At 15.3% G+C, this 15,165-nt stretch overlaps 2 protein-coding genes across 2 annotated transcripts, besides 26 other annotated features; both read left to right on the top strand. All coding sequences in view use genetic code 6, as the record gives it.

Moving 5' to 3' along the window:
• Nucleotides 1–432: 432 nt before the first annotated feature.
• On the top strand, nucleotides 433–2,448 carry IMG5_119290 (phosphoinositide dependent kinase-1, putative; the record flags this gene model as incomplete). The annotated part of the gene is made up of 8 exons (XM_004034455.1): nucleotides 433–436; nucleotides 598–740; nucleotides 786–1,049; nucleotides 1,167–1,366; nucleotides 1,564–1,741; nucleotides 1,807–2,196; nucleotides 2,239–2,331; nucleotides 2,383–2,448. 8 exons carry the CDS (start codon nucleotides 433–435, stop codon nucleotides 2,446–2,448), a joined length of 1,338 nt encoding a protein of 445 aa, XP_004034503.1.
• Nucleotides 1,069–1,143: a microsatellite.
• Nucleotides 1,084–1,143: a microsatellite.
• Nucleotides 1,369–1,423: a microsatellite.
• Nucleotides 1,370–1,409: a microsatellite.
• Nucleotides 1,377–1,462: a microsatellite.
• Nucleotides 1,418–1,474: a microsatellite.
• Nucleotides 1,490–1,553: a microsatellite.
• Nucleotides 2,449–2,459: 11 nt separating the features above from the next.
• Nucleotides 2,460–2,537: a microsatellite.
• Nucleotides 2,538–3,657: 1,120 nt separating this feature from the next.
• Nucleotides 3,658–3,735: a microsatellite.
• Nucleotides 3,664–3,747: a microsatellite.
• Nucleotides 3,664–3,772: a microsatellite.
• A 1,642-nt stretch (nucleotides 3,773–5,414) lies between these two features.
• Nucleotides 5,415–5,502: a microsatellite.
• Nucleotides 5,424–5,502: a microsatellite.
• Nucleotides 5,503–6,407: 905 nt separating this feature from the next.
• Nucleotides 6,408–6,436: a microsatellite.
• A 234-nt stretch (nucleotides 6,437–6,670) lies between these two features.
• Nucleotides 6,671–6,696: a microsatellite.
• A 44-nt stretch (nucleotides 6,697–6,740) lies between these two features.
• Nucleotides 6,741–6,819: a microsatellite.
• A 273-nt stretch (nucleotides 6,820–7,092) lies between these two features.
• Nucleotides 7,093–7,155: a microsatellite.
• Nucleotides 7,128–8,535, top strand: IMG5_119280 (zinc finger protein c3h, putative; the record flags this gene model as incomplete). The annotated part of the gene is made up of 7 exons (XM_004034454.1): nucleotides 7,128–7,240; nucleotides 7,299–7,339; nucleotides 7,421–7,450; nucleotides 7,512–7,617; nucleotides 7,666–7,733; nucleotides 7,789–8,283; nucleotides 8,328–8,535. Coding segments are annotated over 7 exons (915 nt in total), but the record flags the coding sequence as incomplete, so codon positions are not given.
• Nucleotides 8,185–8,267: a microsatellite.
• Nucleotides 8,536–10,047: 1,512 nt separating the features above from the next.
• Nucleotides 10,048–10,156: a microsatellite.
• A 548-nt stretch (nucleotides 10,157–10,704) lies between these two features.
• Nucleotides 10,705–10,746: a microsatellite.
• Nucleotides 10,747–10,835: 89 nt separating this feature from the next.
• Nucleotides 10,836–10,875: a microsatellite.
• Nucleotides 10,837–10,875: a microsatellite.
• An 897-nt stretch (nucleotides 10,876–11,772) lies between these two features.
• Nucleotides 11,773–11,810: a microsatellite.
• A 629-nt stretch (nucleotides 11,811–12,439) lies between these two features.
• Nucleotides 12,440–12,483: a microsatellite.
• A 2-nt stretch (nucleotides 12,484–12,485) lies between these two features.
• Nucleotides 12,486–12,571: a microsatellite.
• Nucleotides 12,572–14,691: 2,120 nt separating this feature from the next.
• Nucleotides 14,692–14,721: a microsatellite.
• Nucleotides 14,722–15,165: the final 444 nt, after the last annotated feature.

The following is a 15,165-nucleotide window of genomic DNA, read 5'->3' as shown; positions in this document are numbered from 1 at the left end:
AGTTTGATTTTCATATTGTTAAAAGATATAAAAAATAAGCAACTGATTGCCTAGATTAACTTTTGTAACACCCTAAAAGAAAAGTTAGAAGACATGTTGTTTATACAATAAATTAATGGTATTAAATAATATGAATTATTATTTATTTTTTTGTAATATATAATATTAATTTAATTTTAAATAATATATTTAGTTTTTGTTTTTTAAAATATATATATATATCAAATTTTAATAATTATATTAGTAGTTTTGCTTCCTTTTATAAAAAATAAAAGGTTATAATTTAATTCAAATTTTCAATATAAATAACTAATATTAATTTATTTATAAATAAAAATTATTAACATATACACTTATTATAAATTTCTAAAAATAAAAAAAAAAACAAAAAATAATAGAAATTAACTTTTGCATTTAAAAATATTTAAAAAAATGGGTAAAATTATATTAAATAAAAAAAGCATTAAAATTACTATTTATCTGTTTATAAAATAATATTCATATTAAATCCATTTTTTTTTAAAAATAAAAAATATTCATTTTTTTTTGCTTAATAATCTATTTGTTTGTATTAATATTTAATAATATAAAAAATAGATGGAAAAAAATAATCTATGGACGATTATGAAATTATAAGAGTTTTAGGAAGAGGAGCCTATGGGGAAGTTATTCTAGCCAAATAAAAAATAGACAATGAAAATTGTGCAATAAAAATACTTGAAAAATCTTATTTAGCAAAAGTAAAGCTATTGATATTTACTTATTTATACTTAAAAAAAAAAAAGGAAAGAAAATAATATTAAGTATTTATAGAAAAAGAAGTTTTATCATTTATGAAATTCGATGGAATAATAAAATTATTAGGAAGTTTTTAAGATAGTTAGTTTTTATATTTCGTAATTGAATACTGTGAAGGAGGAGAGTTTTCAAGTTATTTAAATCAAAATTTTAAATACCTAACAATCGAAACAATAAAATTTTATGCTGCAGAAATAATTTATATATTAGAAAAATTACATGAAAATGGAATTATACATAGAGATTTAAAAGTTTTTTATTATATAAAATAAAATTAATAAAAAATATATATATATAAATTTATATAAAATTATAAATATAAAAATTTTTAAATTTATATATATACATATAAATTTATTATATCTTAGCCTGAAAATATAATGCTTACAAAAGATAATCATTTAAAAATAATTGATTTTGGTACTTGTGGTTTTGACAGAAATATTCCAGAAAAATTATATGATAAAATAAATGCTATTAAAAATAAATTTCCAGAAGAAACAGAACCATTAGATAAAGACCAATTTAACTAAAGAAATAGATCATCTACATTTGTAGGCACAGCTGAGTAATAATTAATATATATATATATATAAATATATTATATATATTTATTTTTAAATATTAATATTAAAATAAATATATATTAATATATTTATATATAAAAATATTTATAAAAATAACATATAATAATGAATATATATTTATAAATGAATTTATTCATAAATAAATATTTATTTTATATAAATATATATAAATTTATAGATATGTTTCACCAGAATTACTTGAAGGAGAATTTTGTACTGCATCAGCTGATTTATGGGCCTTTGGTTGTATTCTTTATAGAATGATAGTTGGTAATACACCTTTTGTAGATCCCAATGATATGAATGAATTTAAAATTTTTAATAAAGTTAAATAAGTATAATTTAACATACCATCTGTAATAATATACATTATTTTATATTTTAATTTATTTAATTAAAAAAAACACAAAAAAACAAAAAGAATGTACCAGCTGATGCTGCTGATTTAATAAAAAAATTATTAAGAAGAAATCCTAACGAAAGATTAGGAGGTGGAGAACCAGGTTCAAAAAACGGAATTAAAGCATTAAAAAATCATCCTTTTTTTAATGATATTGATTGGGAAAATTTACTAAAGCTTTAAGCTCCTAAAAGAGAAGTTGCACTTTAATTAGAATTAGATGATGCTGATTTTATGGATGAAGGAGAATTAGCAAGTCCTTTAAAATTACCTACTGGATCTTAAAGGCCTATATTAACAGGAAGAGTTTTAAAAAAAGTTGCTTGGATGATATATAAGCCTAGATAGTTGATTTTGTATGAGGAACCTCCAAAACTTATTTATTATGATCCTAATACTAATATAAAAAAAGTATTATTTTTATTTTATATATTGATTTAATTTAAAAAATAGGGTGAAATTTTACTTACTTCATCTGTGACGATTGAATAAACAGAAAAAACTAGATTTACAATTAATGGATCTAAAAAAAAATATTTTTTTAAAGTATTTTTTATTTTATTTTTTCCCGATAATTATTATTTTTTTTATTTAAAGGAATTAGATCATCCTGCTAATATTTGGGTAGAAAAAGTATAAAAAGTAATAAAAGAAAAATGCTGATTGTATTAAAAAAATAAATGATATATATATAAATAAAAAATATACATTAATATAAATATTTATATATTAAAGAAATATAATAATAAATACATAAATAAAATAAAAATATTATTATTTTATTATAAGAAAATATCTATTCATATATTATTGATATTAAAACTATTGTAATAATTTAATATTATATTATAAAAAATATATTGATTTGTATTTTAAAATAATAAATATTTTTCTATTCTTTATATATTATTTAAAATAAATATATAATAATAGAAAACATTTTATATAAGTATAATTTATTTATAATTATTAATTAATTTATTTATATAAAAGTAAATATAATAACTATAAAATAAAAAATAATTTATCCTATTATAAAATAAATTTTATATCAGATTTTTTATATGCTATATTAAAAAATATTTATCTTTTATATATATTTACAAGAAATATTTTTTTACTATTATATAATTTAATTGGTAACTTATTTTTTTACTCTATTTTATATTATTTTTATATTTATATTTAATAACAAGAAATATTAATTAATATTATTTAATATTATGTGTTTATTTTATTATCTTATTATAATTTTTTTAATATTTATAAATATATTTCATTATAATTTTTAATTAATATCACAAATTTAATTTCTTATATTGTTTTGCTATTTCATAATATTGCCTATTATCTATTAATTAGTTTTTATAAAATTCATACACGTTGAGCAATGCCATATATGCCATCCGAAATATATAATATATTTACTCTTTAGAAAAAAATAATAATTCATAATATGTTCATAATAATTTTAAGGTTAATATTCATGTTTTTAAATTAAATGATCTAAGAAATTATTAGGAAATAAATATTGAATCTAATTTTAAATATTTTCTAATTATTTTTCTAATGATTCTAACTTTATTTACAAATCTTTTTTTTTTTCTAAAAATAAATTTATATTATCTAATTTTTATAAAATATCATTTTATTTATTTTAAATATATTCTTATTAAGTCTTTAAAAAGTATTAGTCATTTTTAATTTCTTTAATATTATAAAATAAATTATCTATATCCATTTCTATTATTATATTTAAAGAAAAAAAAAAAAAAATTATGTAAAACAATAAAAATAGATATTAATTTTTGTGTGATTTTTATGGTAAAAGAAAATAAAAAAAAAAAAATTATTATATTTGTAAAAAAGAAAATAAATTATATATATAAATATAAATATATAAATAAATATATATTTATATATATTTATATATATATATATATAAATATATATACATATATATTATTAAATATATTATTTTATATATTTTTTAATTTTTTTTTATTTAACTGACAAAAAATAATATTTTATTAATTATTAAAAAAAAAAAAAACTACAAAATAAAAAAGAATTAATTAAATAAATAAAAATGAAAAAAACTTTTATATTAATATGTATTGTAATATTTTTAATTGTCTAAATTTACCGTTATATAAATCTATAATAATCAGACTAAAAAACAATTAATTTTAGAAAATTATAAATATAAGCTGATAATAAGAATGCAATAGTAATGAAAATTTGTGAAGATAATACATATATTTCATAAAAATTAAACCAAGACTAATTAGATAAAGGCTAAAAATAAATAGATGAATATTAAAAGATATTTGGAAAACCAATAATGGATTAATTATTAATAGATAAAAATATTGATGACAATAAAAAAATTATTCCTAAAGTAATATTTATAGGTATTACAGCTATTATTTTAATATTTACTATAATAATATCATTTTATTATTGTATTTATTGCATGTGTAACGGATGTAAATATATATTAATATATATATATAACATATATATTTTTTTTAAACTAAAAAATAAAAAAAAAGAATGTTGTAAAAAATGTTAAAGAGATATTAACAAAAATCCAGTTACAAATAGATAAATATGCTGCAATTTAGCTTTTTTAATATTTTATTCTTTATTAGTTATAAGTGCAAGTGCTACAGGATTTATATTTTCGAATTAAATAGATAATGAATATAAAGTAATTTAAATAAAAAAACAATAAAAAAAAAAAAAAAGAATTTAAAATGTCAACTAGTAAGTATGATAGATAATTTAAATTATAAGTAATCTGTATATTTAGATGATGAGAAACTCACTGTTTATTATATGGGACTTAATAATATTGTTACTGATCTATAAACAATATAAAATTCATTAGGATCATTCAATTAAAAAATAAATGATATTACTAATCCCTAAAATGTTGAAAACATTGAAAATAAAAATAAAGTATTAATAATAAAATAGATAGTCTTAATTTTAATAGATAAGGATGGAATAAATACAATTAATTTGATTCTTTATATTTCAAAAATAATTAATATGGACCTTCAAATAGGGAAAATACTTTATTAAATGTTATGAAAACTACTATGGGAAAAGCAGCTGATGTGATTATTTAGAGGATGTAAGATGGCCATAAACAGGCTATTGATTATTAAAAATAAAAAACAAATATAGAAACTTAAATATAAAATGGAAAAAATAAGATATAAGATGTTTAAAATAAATTAAATAAAATAATAAAATAAATTGATGAATATTCTGAATATGTAAATATATATAAAAATATAAATATATATATATATATAAATAAAAAAAAAAATAGCCAGATTAAACTTTTAAATATCTCACAATAGCTATATTATGCTCATATGGAATTTTTATTTTGCTAGCTTTTTTAAGTCTAATTATATCATTAATAAGCTACAATTTCAATGCATGGAATATAAGAAAGGTTCTTCATATAAACTGGTCTTTAATCGCTGTATTTAATATTATTGGATTAATATTATGTATAATTGTAAATATAACATCTTTTGGTATAATGGAAACATGTGGAATAACTACATCTATATTAAACGTATTTTTTTATAAATAATATAAATAATTAAATATATGTCTTTATAAATATATTATTATTTTTTATATTTTTATTAATATATATAAATTTATATATAATTATAATATATATATTTTTATTTTATTATTAGGATAATTAAGAAATAAATAGATATAAAGATATTCCTTCTCTATTAAAAGAAAATATGTAACTTTGTGTAAAAAGTTTAGGTGGAAAGGGAAATATTTTAAATGAATTTGGTCTATAAGATACAATTTAATAAGTAAATAATGTCTAATAAAAGCTTAATAATGTTAAAACAACTTATAATATACAATAATTGAATACATTTACCTCTACTTTCTAAAAAATATTTTATTAACATAGTTTTTTGATTGATAATAATTACATTAAAGTATTCTTAGACTATAAAGATTTATAAAACGAATTTTATTTTTTTGATATATAAGAAGCAAATGTAAAATTGTTTGAAATTAATTAATTAATAAGCCTTAATCCAGAAAACGACGCTTGTTTTGGGGCAAACAAAGACATTCTAGTAATCGATGAAAGTTAATGCGCTTAAAAAGTATTCAATAATAAAATAGACTAGGCAAATTTTGCAAACTAAATGTAATAAATAAACTGTGTTATATTAAGTAAGGTCCTAACGTTGAATAATATTAGAAATTTAGTATAAGCTAGATATAATTAATGTAGAGCTAATACATAAAATTACCTATAAGGAGCTTATGAGGATTTATAAAATAAATTTTAACTCGTAAGAAACAGAGCAACGAAAATTCCTTTAGAAATAAACAATAATAATCAATAAAGTATATTACAAATTTAAGAAAATATAAAAGATTCGGCACAAGAATATGTTAAAATTATAGATGATTACTATAAATAATTTATTTCTATCAAAGATAATAGTAAGGATTTGTTTAATATTTTTATTGGAGATAAAGAAAATAATATTCAAGGATTTGTAGATAAAATTAATTGCTTATTTATAGGAGAAAATTTAAGTAAATTATTATAAAAAAAAAAAATATTAAAAAAATAAATATTTTTATTAGACGAATTTAATGATTAATTATGTAAATCTTTTAATCCTTATATGTATACAACATTCAAAATACTATAAATTGTTACATGGAGTAATTTTTTTTTGATGATTTTTGTATTTAGATAGTCTATGTTGTTTTATTATTATTAATAAGGAACAAAAAAAAATAATAATATGTAAAATATTATTTAATTAAGTGAATAATATGATAAATCGGAAGTTAAAAAAATCTTTTGATATAAAATATATATAAAATATATATTGAATAAAAATTATACAAAAAAAAAAAAAAAAATATTATTAAATTATATAATATATATATATATATAAATATATAAATAAATATATATATATATATATTATTTTAAAATATATATATATATATTTCTTAATGTATATAGTTGTAATGATACATTACATTATTTATATATAAATTTTTGAAAATATTTTTTTTTATTTTAAATATTATAATATATATATATACATGAATAAATATATAAATCTTTTTTTTTAAGGATAAAAAAAATTTAATTTTTTTAATTAATATACAAAATTAAAAAAATAAATTTAAACTTTGATATTAATATAAAATATTAAAATAATATATTTTATTGATAAAAAATAAATTTATATAATTATTTATCAAAACTATATATAAATATATAAATAATTATATTAAAAAAAAAAATTATATATAGAAATATTTATTATATAAAAAAATCTCACAAAATATATGATTCCAAACCAATAATAAATTGTTGACACAAGTAAATTTAAAACTTAACTTTGTAAACATTTTAGTGCAAGTAAAATAAATTATTATTTACAATAAAATTTAATAATAATTTATTTTGCTTTTTTAAGGCAGAACATGTCCTAAAAAAAATGAATGCTGTTTTGCACATGTAATAATATATTATTACTCAAAAATATATTTATATTTATTTATTAATATTTTAAAAATCTTTTTTTTTTAAATAAAAAAGGGTGAACATGAATTATAGATGGGAAATCAAGTAATATATTATCTATAATAAATAAATCCGTAACATTCATTTTTTTAAAAAAAAAAAAAAGAAAAAGACATTTATAAATATTCCAACTAATTAATATTAACAGTCAGTTAATATAGCATAATCTAATTATAAATCAATAATGTGTAGATCTTATAATGAATTAACAGGTAAACATAATATTTTAAAATAATATTTACTTAAAAAATGAAAAAAAGGTGAATGTAATTGTAAATATGAGAGCAGATGTAATTTCGCTCATAATAAACAAGAATTAAGAGTAAAAGTAAAGAATAATAATGATAAAGTAATATTAATTTATTTTTTATTATATAAATAAGAACCCATACTAAAATGTATAATATCCTTAAATGAATAATTAAATAGATATGAATATGTTAGCATATTAATAATAGCAATAATAAATTGAATAGTTAAACTATATTTAATAATAAATTGTTAGTTCGTTTCTTATGAATTTAAATAGTTTTATTATGTAACTCAATTAATTTTTCCCAAATGAAAGTGTTCTTACAAACGCAGATTAGTTAAATAGATTAGGAAACTATAATGAAGCATATAATTTGTTATCTTAATTTTTAAAAGACCCTAATAATGAAAAGAAATAAGAATAAGCTTAACAATTGGAAAAAATTTACAAGGAGTTCCTTAGTGCTTAGAGCCCAGAATAAATACAAATGTAATTGATGATGATTTAAAATATGAACCCTATAAACCCAATTAATTAAATGGGTCCAATTAATCAAATGAGTCATATTAATTAAATGAATTCTATTAATTAAATGAATCCTAATTAATTGATGATGATGAATTAAGTAATAATTTTATTCTTCATTATATAATTATTATTTTTTGTTAGTTATAAATGGGAATGTAATAGAATATGCCATACTAATTTTAAAATAGTCCTTAGTAATTTTGATAATAATATATATTTTAATTTAATATATATGAGATATATATTTTATTTAATACTTATATTTATTATTATTTTTATAGTATGCATAATAAAAATATTATTTGCACGTTTTTTCTTATTTATAAATATTAAATATTTTATTTAATTTATTTTTTGTTTATTCAAAAAAAAAAAAAAAAAAAATAACAATTTAAAATTAAATATATATATGAAAAAAAAAAAAAAAAAAATCATAATTACAATATTGATTTAAGTATATGTTAAGTAGCTGCTTCTTAGCTTTTTTATAAAGGAATATATGTTAATGCAAAATTAGTATAAATAATTTATTAATTTATTTATTTTTAAATATAGAAGCTTTAGAAAAATAAAAATATAGTAACAAGTGATCCAAAAACAATAAAATAAATTTTCAAAATCAAAATAGACAAATCTACACTTTAAATAATTCCATCTCTTATATATTCTAAAATAAAACAAAAAGAATCCATAATAAGATCATAAGCTTATAATATATAATACTAATATTCTTTACTATTTACATATTAATTATAATTATTTAAAATTTCATCCTCATTTTATATATCGTTATAAAATAATTTTTTAAATTATTAGTCAAATATTTATATGTATTTAGTTATAATTCCTACTGTTCCTTATTTAAAAATGCTATTCTAATTATTTCCAATACACTGTATATTATCTTTAAAAGAATCACATATGTTTCCTTAAAAAATTTCCACAATTTTATCTTTATATTAGTACTATAGAAGTTCTTACTCATTTATTTTATCAGTAAACTAATTTATATATTTTTGACAAAATTCAATCTATTAACTGAATTATTTTCTAGTTTCTTCTATATTAATATATGGATATTAAGGATTTTAAATTAAAAAGGGTTTATAAGAAGATAAAAATTGGCTAAAAATAATAATTTAGTTGAAAGCAAAGTATGTATTTAATGAATAAGAGTAAAAAATCAACATATTTTTTAATTTTTCTCCATTTATATATGTAATAATTATTTCTAATTACAAAAATAAAAAACAAATAAGCCATATTAAAAGTAACCTAAAAATTAATTTCCATATATTTAATTTTTAATTACTTATTAAAGATGAAAGTATTGTATTTTTATCTTGTTTTGCTTTATTATCAACTTATATTTATAAAAAATTATTATTTATTATTAAATTAGTGAAAATTGTTTATAACCAAACATCATTTTCACTTTTTAAAACCTACAAAAGACTTTAAATTTTATTTATTTCTTATTCTATGTCTTAAACAGTACATCTTAATAATAATAGCAATATCTTTTCTTTTCTTAAGTTTATTTTGCTTATTATAGGAATAGAAAATCCTAAAACTAGACTGAATGCAACAATTATTGTTATCGAAATATAAATAAATAAGTAAAATAAGTATTCAATATTTAATTAAATTTAAGAATCTAATTATTAAATTATCATTAAGTTAAGTTATTAGTTTAACAAGTAATTAGATACTAAATAGTAAAAACTTTAAGTATGTATTTGTTATTTTTTTAAAAAAAAACATTAAGTATCAATATTATTAAAATTAATAAATTAAAGAGTTATAAAATCAATTTATTAAGTGAATTTTTAGCTTATTTAATAAAAAATTAAGATATTAGATATAAATATAAATATAAATATAAATATAAATATAAATATAAATATATATATATATATATTATATATATATATATATATACACACATATATATATATATATATATTATAATTACTTTAATTAGTAAATATTTATTTCTATTTTTTCTTTTTGTATTTATTTTTTTAAATCTATTACTTGTATAAATTATTTTTTGTATATTTATTAGTATTAATTCATTTTATCTCCACATTATTTTATAAAATTGTTTTCGAAATAATTATTTATTTCTTATGTGTTTAAAATATATTAATTTTTGTAATTATAAAAATTGATTCCTTTATGTAATTAATTGCAAAAATATTAATTTATTTAAGATTAAGAATATATTGTTATCGTTTAAATTTTTATATTTTCAAAATATTCATACACTTTTTAATAATAAATTAAATTTACAGCAATAATAAACATAAAAATGAAAACTTTAAATTTTAAATATTTTTTTGTTTGTTTAATTTATATAATTATTTACTATAAATAGTGCATATAAATTATGATTAAGAAATACTTTTTTAATTTAAAATTTATTTGATTTATTCACTTTATTAGATTTATCTATTTCTAGAAGTTGATGTTAATGAAGATTAATAAGCATCTAAGTTTTAAAAATCCTTTTATTAATTTTCTTTTTTGTATTTTTGAATTTTGGTTTTTTATTTTTTAGAATGATATAATATAGAATCTTTAATATATTATATATTAGCCTAATCATCTTCAGATAAAGTGTTTTCCTTTAAAATCCCAAGTAGGTTTTTTTTTTTAATAGATTTTTATTTTTAAAGCTTTTTTTCAGAATCTATTATTAATTCAGAATCAACTTTTTTATCAATTATATTTTTATTATTATCGTCAGCAATATTAATTATATTTTAAATAACATCTAAATTATTTTAATTATTTATATTTTATTACTTTTCATTTGTATTAACGACTTATAAAATAAAACCTCTTTCTGAATTCACATTGTTTAAACTTCTTGTAGAGAGTAATATTTAGTTTAATTGTTAATTTTATTCATTTTAACTTATTATTTATTTCAAGCTATCCACTTATACTAAGCTATCAATGTTTATATTTGATATTATTTATTTAGCAGGAGAATTTTAAAGTTATTGAATTTAATTTAATTATGATTAATTTTTCATTAAGCCGTTAAAATATTGAGATTTTTTAGTACTTTTTAATTATGATAAAGTAAATGAATCTTCTGATAATAATTATTTATATGATTCTTATTAAACTTCTTAGTAATCAATAATTTCTATATTAAAGTAGTTTTCAGTTATTTGTTAATTATCATTAATATATTTTAATTGGGATTATATTACATTTATCTTCAAATTAAATTAATTTAAACATTTTTCATTATTCCAATTCTTTATTTATAATTCTAAAAAATAAAAATATATATTTTACTTAATAATTTTAATTATAGAAATCAATAAATCTTTTATATATAGTTGAATATAAATTTAAATTAAAACTTAAATTGTTTCCGTTTGATTATTGTTCTTAAATGCCTAAGTATTTTTAATGGAGTTATTATATTTTTTTTGGAATTTTAAAATTAACTATTTTTCCAAAACAGACTAACTCGTTTTTTTCTAAATCTTATGTATAATTTCCTTCTTTATATTTCAAAATTATATTATACAAAGTAGGTATTAAAAAGTAAATATTAAATTAATAAATTTATTTAATATTAAATTCATTTTATTTAAATTCTTACTATTTTTTTGTTAAATTAATATATAAATAAAATTTTACTGGTAAACTTTCCTATTTTTAAATATTTTTTAAAGACTAGAATAAGTTTTAATAAGCAAATTTACATATACCTTAAATTTATCCATTTTCATTAATAATAATGTATTTTTTTTAACTTTAAATTTTCAAAAAACTAGCACATAAAACAAAATCATCATATTGTTCATATAAATTAGTCAAATAAATATTCATAGGAAATATAAACTTATTCTTGTCTAATGCAAAAACACCATGATAATTATTAATAATATTAGAGTATCCCCTTAAATTCATATTTTATATTAAAAAACTATGTTTATTTTAAATATAGTAAGGCATGAAATCTTTTATTTATCTTACTAGTTCAAAATCTTATTTACTATACCCAAAAAAATTACACAATTAATTACATTTTTTTAAGATTTTTCCTTCATCATTTGTAAGGGAAACTTATAAATTAACTACGTTATTGTTTATTATGGATTCGTTTGTTAAAACGTTTTTAGGTTTACCAACATCATGAGATAATAATTCTTAAACAAAAAAATCGTATGTTTATGAAATTTAAAGTTCATTTAAAATAACGCAGTAATATATTGAAAAAAGCTATAAATTAAAAATATGTAAAAATAAATAAAAATTTAAAAATAAAAAATATATATAAATATATATATATATATATAAATATATATTTATATACATATATGAATATTTTTATATATAATTATACATATATATATTATTTTTAATTAATAAAAAATACTTTTTAAATTACAACATTTTTTTAAAAATCCATTTTTTTCTTATTTTTATTTACAAATTAATTAAATTATTTTTTCAATTTTATTCCTTAATTTGATAAAAATATTGTTTTTTTTGAAAAATCTTCCAAATTTTTATAACCTAATTTTAAACTATGCCAATATTAGGATTTTTCTTATAAATAGTTAACAAATTTCGGAATAAATATCTATTTAGCACTATCAGCTTTTAATAAATGAGAAACTTTGATTTCTTCTTAATTTTCTTTGTTTTATTATTTTTATATATTCAAATTATTTTTTTAAATGTTATTAGATCTCATTTAAAATTCAATATGATTAGATATTACTTTCGAAATAGTTTTAAAATAGAAATTTATTTTCTTTTATTTTGATAAATATTTTTTTAATTCATAATATGATTTTATTAAATTATTCTTACAATTCCCTAAAAAGGATATATATCTCAATTACAAATTTTCTAATTCGACTTAATTTTTTTAGAATATATTTTATTTTAACCCCCATATGAATAAATCATCTATAAACTATATTATTTATTATTTTTCTATATTTTTTTTACTGTTTATTTGCCTACATGGGCAATTTACATTATTACATGAACTTTTATGATAAATAATTAACTCGTGTAATTTTATTTTACATTTCGTATCTTAAAAATATAAACAGGAAAATCTATAAATTTCTTCTAAATAAAAATCAAAAAATTAATAATAACTTTTTTTTATTTATTTATATCAATTTTTATTAAATATAAAAATATAGTTATTTACTTTTAAAAATTATTTTAATTAATTTTAAGAATTTTTTCATATTAATACTTCTATATATTAACTAATAAACCAGAAAATATAGATCCTATTATAGCCATAAAACAAAATAAATCATACTCATTAATTATACTAGAATATTCCCAAATCATAATAACAGAACAACTTATATAAAAATAACTAATTGAGAATATGTAATATTTAGATAATGCTTCATTTCTAAATGGATATTTTAATAAAATATCAATAATAGACGTTATTCCATAATATTAGCTAAAAATATATTTAAAAATTGGTTTTATTGGGGCAATATAGTAAAAAAAAAGAATACACGTATAACAAAGTTATAATGGAATTTAAAAATAGGAAAATTTCCTTTTTAATAAATTTTAATCATTAAATTCGTAACTTCTATAAAAATAGATAATTGTAAAATTTATAAAATAAGAAAATATAATTCCTATTACTCCAAATATTTTTAATATAATACTTTTTTCTTCACAATTATTCTTGTCTCTGAATTATAATAAGAAAGCGTTTTCGTTACAAGAAATTATACCCAAACTTATTTCTGTGAATGGAGTTAAGAATATCCATTAGTAAAATGAAAAAAATGTATTACACATTTAGTTTATTCTATAAAAGGTATTTTTGTATTTTCGAACGTATTTCTTTTTATAGCTTTTTATATAAGCAAGAAAAGTCAAATATGTAAGAAATGAATAAATAAATAACTATATTAGACCGAATACTGATAGGGTCAATATATCGTTACCCTTTAATAATAATAAAAAAGTTGCAGGAGCTACTTCGTTTATATGAGCGAAAGTTAAAAATAATGTCTCGTTTACGGGTTTCGAAATAGTAGAGAAATATGTTGTAACCACTTATTTAAAATGCGAATAAAAAAAGGGTACATGCAAATATATTTTTGGGAATTATAAAATTTGGTTTATCCTCAATAACTTCTAGTATATTTTAAAAATATAATTTAAAAAAATTTTAAATTTTTAAATCCATTTTATATTGTATTCCTATTGTTTTTATAAATAATATTAATAATTTTTTTGTTTGATTATATTTTCGAGTTTTTATAAATGTATATTTAAAAAATTTATTTGAAATTTAAGTTTAAATATATTTTGAATAATGTTAATAATATATTAATATTTTTTAAATAAAAAATAATTTTAAAAATATTAATAATTAATTTTTTTATAATGAAAAAGATAAAGAATAATATATAATTTTTATAGATTAATATAATAGATTAATTAATTAAGATATAAAATATGTAAAAAATAATTTTATTTTATATATTATATTTTATATATTATAATATTTATTAACTTTATTAATTTAACAAAATAATATTAAAATGTATATTTTTCATTTTTTTTTAATATATAGATAAAATAATTAATTAATTTAATATATTAAAAATTAATTTAGTTATAATTTTAAATATCCTATTTATTTAAATATTTTATAATAATTTATTTACAATTATTATTATAGTGTTTTATATATAATAATAAGAACTAAAGTAAATATTTTATTTTATAAATGCTATTAATATTATATCCTAATTTATTTTTTTTCAAAAAAATTATAATATATTAAAAATTTTAATAAAAATATTTAAAATTTTAAATATTAAATTACATGAAAATAATATGAATACTTAAAAAAAATATATATATATATTAATATATATAGTATAAATTAATTTTAAAATAAATTTGTATTTATTATTAATAATTTATTATAAATATAATTTTA

This window comes from Ichthyophthirius multifiliis (genome assembly GCF_000220395.1).
Source record: "Ichthyophthirius multifiliis unplaced genomic scaffold scaff_1120509250958, whole genome shotgun sequence".
Classification (NCBI taxonomy): Eukaryota; Ciliophora; class Oligohymenophorea; order Hymenostomatida; genus Ichthyophthirius; species Ichthyophthirius multifiliis.
This window is presented reverse-complemented; position numbering and strand designations above follow the sequence as displayed.